At 49.7% G+C, this 7,704-nt stretch overlaps 1 protein-coding gene across 1 annotated transcript in view; it reads left to right on the plus strand.

Moving 5' to 3' along the window:
• HSPA12A (heat shock 70kDa protein 12A) overlaps positions 1–7,383 on the plus strand; it is a 33,099-nt gene extending 25,716 nt beyond the window's left edge. The window contains exons 8-11 of the mRNA XM_006879909.1: positions 441–545; positions 1,457–1,715; positions 5,245–5,348; positions 6,614–7,383. Coding sequence (XP_006879971.1) covers positions 441–545; positions 1,457–1,715; positions 5,245–5,348; positions 6,614–7,248 — 1,103 coding nt within the window. The 3' untranslated portion in view covers positions 7,249–7,383. The remainder of the gene's footprint in view (positions 1–440; positions 546–1,456; positions 1,716–5,244; positions 5,349–6,613) is intronic.
• The last annotated feature ends 321 nt before the right edge of the window (positions 7,384–7,704 follow it).

Genomic DNA, 7,704 nt, shown 5'->3' on the forward strand with positions numbered 1-7,704 from the left:
TCTCCTCAAGGGAGCCCTCTGCCAGGAGCTGGCTGGCTGCATAATCGTGCAGATTCTTCACGGGACACCTAGGAGGTGAATCTTGGCAGCTCCGAGGAAGTCTTTCGTTAAACAGTGGGTCAGTTCATGGCGTTGTAATCATGGCAGGGACTTGCCACAATGGACATGCCAGGTCCGCAGCGCTGGGACCGGAAGGCTTTAGTCGTAAAGCTTTACTCCTCCAAGTTCTTTAGCGTTCCTGCTTAATCCAGAGCAGACCTTCCTGCATTCTCTTTAATCACTAATAACGTCTCTGTGCTGCTAATTAGCAAGACCCTTGTACTAAAGGGAAAGGTGGTTTGTGTTTAGCTCAGTTTACTAAATCATCACCCCTCAGTGTGTTTCAGAATGGGCTTGATCAAGGCATCTATGGAAAACATGGCTGCTTGCTTTTATACCAGGTGACAAATATGTGGTTGTGGACAGTGGAGGTGGCACCGTGGACCTGACAGTTCACCAGATACGGTTACCAGAGGGACATCTGAAGGAACTGTATAAAGCAACAGGTGAGTGTTTCCCTCTGAGAAGTGCCCGGCCCATTCTAAACACTCAGTTCCACTGGTGTGAGGTTGAAGGCAGTAGAGAAAACTCTCGGAACCTGGAACAGAAAACCTTACAAACCTGCACTTAAACCTTCTTTAAGACACAAAGCGCCACAGCTTGGGTTTTGGCATAACGTGAGCCTGTTTTAGATCCTGGCCAAAGGAGTTTGTTTTGGAAATTCCTGGGAGGATGTGATTCTAATTGGATGCCACCCGTGATTTAGGTCTTACTAGGGAGGTCCGAGACCACCTTGTTTGGGGTCAAGATTGCCAAACCAAATAGCATGCTCTTTACCTCGGTGGGAAGGGGAGGGTAAGGCGTAATGAGAACGTCTCTGGGAACAGAGGCCACCGCTCATTTTCCTTGGTGTTCTTGGATTGGATTATTGTGATGCTGACAGCTGATTAAATGTATTTGTTTTATTTAACGTGTAATTGATGTTAAACAGGTTGTTGAGTAATTTCTAAAGAGGGGAAACCAGTTTCTTCACATAGAGTAAGAACAGCAAAGGGCTTTTAAAGATGTTCTGGTGGTGTAGCCATCAAAGGAATTTGACTGTTATCAGAAAGGTCAGCAGTTCGAACACACCAACCACTTGAAACAGATACAGCAGTCGGCTTCTGTAGACTCCCAGCCTGGGGGCGGTTCTACTGTGTCTTCCGGTGTCACTGGGAGTCAGAAAGCAACTGCCTGGCTTGTGCTAAAGGACTGAAAACTCTTAAGTAAATAAGGTGGGGATAGCTGCAGCCTGTGAGGCCGGGGGCTGTCAGTTCATGCTGTAACCGTTCCTCAGAAGAACTGAGCGTGCCTCTCAGAGCGTGGGTCCAGTTTCTGAGGGTCTCTAACATCATCTCCCCTTTTGTCTCGGACTCAGGTGGGCCCTACGGATCTTTAGGAGTCGACTTTGAGTTTGAAAAACTACTGTGTAAAATATTTGGAGAAGATTTTATCGAACAGTTCAAAATCAAGCGCCCTGCGGCCTGGGTTGACTTAATGATTGCATTCGAGTCTCGGAAGAGGGCAGCTGCCCCGGACCGAACTAACCCCCTGAACATCACCCTGCCCTTCTCCTTCATCGACTACTACAAGAAGTTTCGGGGACACAGTGTGGAGCACGCCTTGAGGAAGAGCAAGTGAGTGGTGCTCAGTGACGGCCGAGGCTGTGTGGGCGGGAGGGAGAGGCATGGACTCGGGAGCAGATGGCTTGGGTCCCGATCCCACACACTCGTGGGCTCTCAGACGAGCGACTTAGCTTTTCTACTCTTCAGTGTTTTCATCTGAGCAATATTCCATTTAGCTTGAAGGGTGTTTATGAGGGTAGAATGAGTTTGGAATTTGGTTCTAGACCCCAATAAGAATATCACAATAAAGCACGTCACGAGAATTTTTTGGCTTACTCAGTGCATGTGAAGACTGTGTTTACTCTGGTGGCTTAGTGGTCATGGATTGTGCTGCCAACCCAAAGGCATAGGGTTTGAATCCACCAGGTTCTCCGTGGGGAAAAAGGTGGGCACTCTCCTCCTGTGTAGTTTAGTGCCTCTGAAAACCTGCTGGAGGGTCAGGTTTGAGTCTGTTCTGACTTCACAGTACACAACACCACTACCACCACCGCCACCGCCACCACCATCACCATTACCACCGCCACCACCACACTCATCTATTTTACGTGTGCAAGAGTATTATGAGTAAGTGTGAAATACAGTGACTTAGCAAAATGTGACAGAGACATGAAGTGAGCGTAAGCGCCTGGAAAAGGTGCCCATAGCCTGGTTAACGCCAGATTGCCACAAACCACCCGTTGGTGTCAAGTGCACGATCTTTGAAGTACAGGCACAACCACAGTACCATCATCACACTTACAAATGCACAACTCTTCAAGCTCATCAATACTCTGTTTACTCGCTCACTCATCGCTGTGGGTTTGGAACTGACTCACCGCTGGCTCTCTAGCAGTTTGTCACAGCTCCAGGTGACGAGGAAGGAGACTGCCCATCTTTCTTCTGAGGAGCTACTGAGTTTGAACTATGAGACGTGTAGCCTTTGATTACAGTACGAGCCTCTACGGACTATGTCACAGAGCTCCCTAAATGACCCCATCTTTGTTGTTGTTGTGTGCTGTTGAGTTGCCTGAGACTCATAGGGACCCTATGTACAACAGCCCTAAACCCTGCTCTGTCCTGTGCCGATCTCACTGTGTCCGACACACCTACCCCCATTACCCTGGTCATTGAGTCAATCCATCTCATCAAGGGTCTTCCTCTCCTGCGCTGTCCGTCCACCCTCCCAAGCATGATGTCCCTAAGGACAGATCCCACCTTGCGACACGTCCAAAATATAGCAAATGAAGCTTCAGAATCTGTCTCAGCATCCAAACAAAGGCTATTTCTAGCCTTTATGCTATGTGTCTTCTCTCTTATTTAATGCACCATGTTTCCCCCCAGGAAACAAACAGGCTGTTAATGCGTGGTCTGAGAGGGACAGCAAGTGATCTGACTGCACACAGAGTCAAAATGGTGCTAATGGATCATTTTTCTCTCCTATTTATCCATGCAATCTACTAAATGAAGACAGTTATTTGTCCTGTTCAGTTTCCTGCAGTCTGAGGTTTGCTCCCTCCCGGTGTTGCATCACATGTTTTTCTGTCTTTTGGTATCCCCCCCCCCCTTTCAAATTGGTGGAAGGACTTAGAATCTTGATCAGCCTCAGATTTGAGTTTGGGGCAAGTCCCCATGAGCGGTGGGTGGTGGTTGTTACTGCATCTCATTAGGTGGTGATTATGTACCGCTGATTTGGAACCAACTCAGAGTTGACCTGCCAGTGTCATTTCAGAGGCAGGAAATAGTATGGGAGGAGACTGCTCATCTTTCTCCTGGCTTGTGGATTCGAACCACATGCCTTTGGATTGGTAGCACACTTCCTTACCACTTAGCCACCAGAGCCCCTTGTTACCTCATGCGACAGCTCATAAAGGCTTCCCTCTCCTCTTGTGCTGCTAGCGGCATTGATGAGCATTGCTTGGCTGTCTTAACTTTTTAGACTATCCTTCCTTCCTCACTCACTGCTCCAGAGTCAGCTCCATCTCATGGCTGGCCACCCTCCACTGGGCTTCCACATCTGTAGATTGTTTATGGGAGAAGAATGGTCATTTATTTCCCCTGGAGCAGTTGGTGGATTTGAACTGCAGACCTTTTGATTAAGACTTCAGCACTTAATGCAGGCCACAATGAGGGCTCAAATACTTCCAGAGAGAAAACTCAGCAGTTTAGTTGGCCCAGATTCAGTTCATAAAGGAAAGACAGAGTAAATGGTTCTTTTATGGCTTTTTTTTTTTTTTAATGAGTTGGTTTCCCAATATCCTCCAAAGTGATTAATGAGATGTTTTGTAGGTATTTTTTTGGTTGGTTGGTTGGTTTTGTTTTTTTTGTTTTTTATTTTGGTTTTTTTTTTTTTTTGAGAAAGCATGAGGAGAGAGGATCATTAAGAATTCTAGGATTTGAGTGGATTTCACGTATTTTAAACCCTAGTGGTTAGATCCCTATACATGCTCACACACTAGCTTGGGAAGCAGGATACTCCTCTGTCAGCTCTGAGTTCTTTTAACATGATGCTATTGGTCTTTGAAAAGGCCTTTTTGCTCCACTTTGTGAGAAAGTTCCAGGCTCATATTGTAGCCTCCCTCCTTGAGAACTTAAAAGTCTTTGGCCATTTTATTAAGATACTGTTTCCTTTCAGGAGTAACAAGCAGATTTGAACACAGCTCTTTCTGGCCAGGGTACAAGGTTCTAGCTGGGCTCTTAGGAGGCTGAGGTTTTCTCTGCCCTATTGGTCCCTCACAGAGGGCATTTTCTCAGAGCTAGACCCATCCAGGGGTGCCACAAAAGGCCTGGTGAGCAGCATCTGTAAAGAGGTCAGTCCCACATTGATACACATTTTTTTTTTACATTTGTTGAGTGTCCAAAGTTTTCCACGTGTTTGCACAACCATATTACTGAAATTGAACTTCGTGTTAACCCTTATGAGGGAGCTAAGACAAATAGTATTTTCTTTGCCTAGAGCACTCTGACTTCAGTTCTTCCAAGACAGGCGTTGTTTGTTCTGGTAGCCGTGCAAAGTATATTCAATATCCCCCTCCAACACTGCAATCCAAATACAGCAATTCTTCCTCAGTGTTCTTTAGCCTTAGAATCAGTTCAGTCCTGTTCCCAGGAGAGGCCAAAACTGAAGACAGAAGAGGTTATGTCTTTGCTCTTGAACTTCTCAGGGTGCAGGACCTGGCAGTTTAGGGAATTTCCAAGGGTGCTTTTGACTTTCAAGCCTGACCTGTCCCTGAGAGGTGACAGCTGAGCTGGGGCTCATATCTGTACACAGTGGAGTGGACTCGGGGGCAGGGGGGGGATTGTAGAACAATGAAAGAATTTCTCTTTCACTTTTCAAAGAGAAGAGCAAACTGGGAGAGGGAGGGGTGGGCAGGGAGAAAAGTACAACAATGAATGAATGGAGATCCAAAGTCTCTGTCAATTTTCATTAAATTTAATACTACTACTACGACTAATAATAATAATAAAAAGAGGCAAAAAAACCCAACAAACCCAAAGCAACCCACACCAGCTGTGGGTATTGTCCACATATTCACCACGTGTTTCTCTCCGTGCCACGTCCCAGTGTGGACTTTGTGAAGTGGTCCTCGCAGGGAATGCTGAGGATGAGTCCTGACGCCATGAACGCCCTCTTCAAGCCCACCATCGACAGCATCATCGAGCACCTCCGTAAGTATCTGCAGGGCTCAGCCACTGGGTGGGCAGAGGCCAGCACGGGGGCTGATTGTTTTTCTATCTTCATCAACCAGTGCTTGAGATGCCAGGTTGGCCAGTGGTCTGAGCTGGAGGCCCTATGTGGGTTGACCCAGGTACCCCCTTCTTGGCAACGCAAAGCATCAGCCATCAGCCCAGCTTCAGCTAGTCTTTCAGATTGGCTTCCAAGTCACAGAGCGGGGAGCTCTGAGGTGCTGATATCCGAGAGCCACCGGCCCGAGAAGATTCCTATGCTTTGCTTTTATCAGACAACCAGGGATTCTAATGTTTTCTGGAAAGGTGGTTCTGTGAACCAGAGGAAGATCTTCTAAGGAAGGCTACATAGTTTTCATGCTACCTCAGCGGTCCTAACCTGGAAGCACACAGTAGACTCACCAGTTGTTGTTGTTGTTGTGTACCACTGAGTGGGACTGTCCCTCCTTTGGGTTCAGAGGCAGTTAATCTCACAGGAGACTAACCATCGCTCTCTCACTGAGCAGTTCATAAATCCAAACCTTATGTCTTTGGGTTAAAAGCGCAGCTCCTTACCACTAGGCCACCAGAGCCCTTCTCAGTATCGAGGTTCCCCCACTCCACCCCCACCCCATCCACTTCCCACCAAAACAGAATCTCTGGGGTGGGACAGGATTGTCATGAAAACAAAATAGCAGCATTTCATGAGGCCGCTTTTACAAACCCTAGAACTACAGTGTGCTCATATATATGCAAACTAAACTGCTAAACCATGGAGTAAAAGCTGGCCCCGGCTTCCGTGTGGGGCAGCGATGTGCCTTTTGGGGTTTGGGTTTTTTAGAAGTCCTGTTTCAGGCCTTTCTTCCGCGGCACCTCTGGGTGGACTCCAGCTTCCAGTCTTCTAAGTGAGTGGCCTTGAAGGATTCCAATTAGTTCATCACCCTTCTCTTGTTTCCTGTACCTGCTTCTCCCAGCCAAGTCTCCTGGCCTGTCAATCTTGCCAGCTTCCTGATGGGGGTTCACCCTGTGAACTCGGAGAGGAGCTGCTCATTTTCATTTTTTTGGCCTTTTTTGTTCTTGGCCAGATGGAAGCAATGGCTTCCAGGGCAGGGGGAGAACCAGGAGTGGACCCCTTTCTCCCAGGTCCAGTTCTGTGGGCAGAAGTGGACCCCTTTCTCCCAGGACCTGAGCAGTTCTGCCCGCTACCCACCGGCCCCTGCCCACCGGCCCCTGCCGACCAGCCCTTCCCCGACCCTCTCTCCTCTCAGGCGACCTGTTCCAGAAGCCCGAGGTGTCCACGGTCAAGTTCCTGTTCCTGGTGGGCGGCTTCGCGGAGGCGCCGCTGCTGCAGCAGGCGGTGCAGAGTGCGTTCGGCGACCAGTGCCGCATCATCATCCCGCAGGACGTGGGCCTCACCATCCTCAAGGGCGCCGTGCTCTTCGGTCTGGACCCCGCGGTCATCAAGGTGCGGCGCTCGCCGCTCACCTACGGTGTGGGCGTGCTCAACCGCTATGTGGAGGGCAAGCACCCGCCGGACAAGCTGCTGGTCAAGGACGGCACGCGCTGGTGCACCGACGTCTTCGACAAGTTCATCGCAGCCGACCAGTCGGTGGCGCTGGGTGAGCTGGTCAAGCGGAGCTACACGCCGGCCAAGCCCTCGCAGCTGGTCATCGTCATCAACATCTACAGCGCCGAGCACGACGGCGTGAGCTTCATCACCGACCCCGGGGTGCGCAAGTGCGGCACGCTGCGCCTGGATCTGACGGGCGCACCGGGCACCGCACCTGCGCGCAGGGAGATCCAGACGCTCATGCAGTTCGGGGACACGGAGATCAAGGCCACGGCCGTGGACGTCGCCACCTCCACCAGTGTCAAAGTGGGCATCGACTTCTTAAATTACTAATGAGCCGGGGCCCCTTCCCAGCCACCTGCCCACGTGGACTCAGCTCACCTGCAGACCTCCGTCCTGACTGCTTTATCCCCCCCTTGACCTTGACCCTAGCCATGACCTCCCTGACTTCAGCGGCCAAGATGGGAATGCGCGGGGCTAGACATTTCTGAGGGCGCACTGGTGCGGGGAAGAGGTCCCCCAGTGATAAGAGGTGTGAAAGTCAGAAACTCCTGGCCCCTCGAGGAGTAACTCATTTTCACAGGTCCACACGTGCACACACACACAGCCACGCAAGGGAATCAGAATGTTTTTCACGGCAGGGATAGAGCTCACTTTGAACAGATCTCAGCAAAGCCCAATGCAGGCTGCCCTATTGCTTCCCTTGCTAGGTTTGAAAGGAGACTTTTGAATCAAGAAGAGCGCCTTCATGTCTTTGCAACTTCTCTTTTTTACATTTGTTTTGGGTGG

The sequence above is a fragment of the Elephantulus edwardii genome, unplaced genomic scaffold (assembly GCF_000299155.1).
Source record: "Elephantulus edwardii isolate Elephantulus edwardi_28Jun2011 unplaced genomic scaffold, EleEdw1.0 scaffold00006, whole genome shotgun sequence".
NCBI classification, from domain to species: domain Eukaryota; kingdom Metazoa; phylum Chordata; class Mammalia; order Macroscelidea; family Macroscelididae; genus Elephantulus; species Elephantulus edwardii.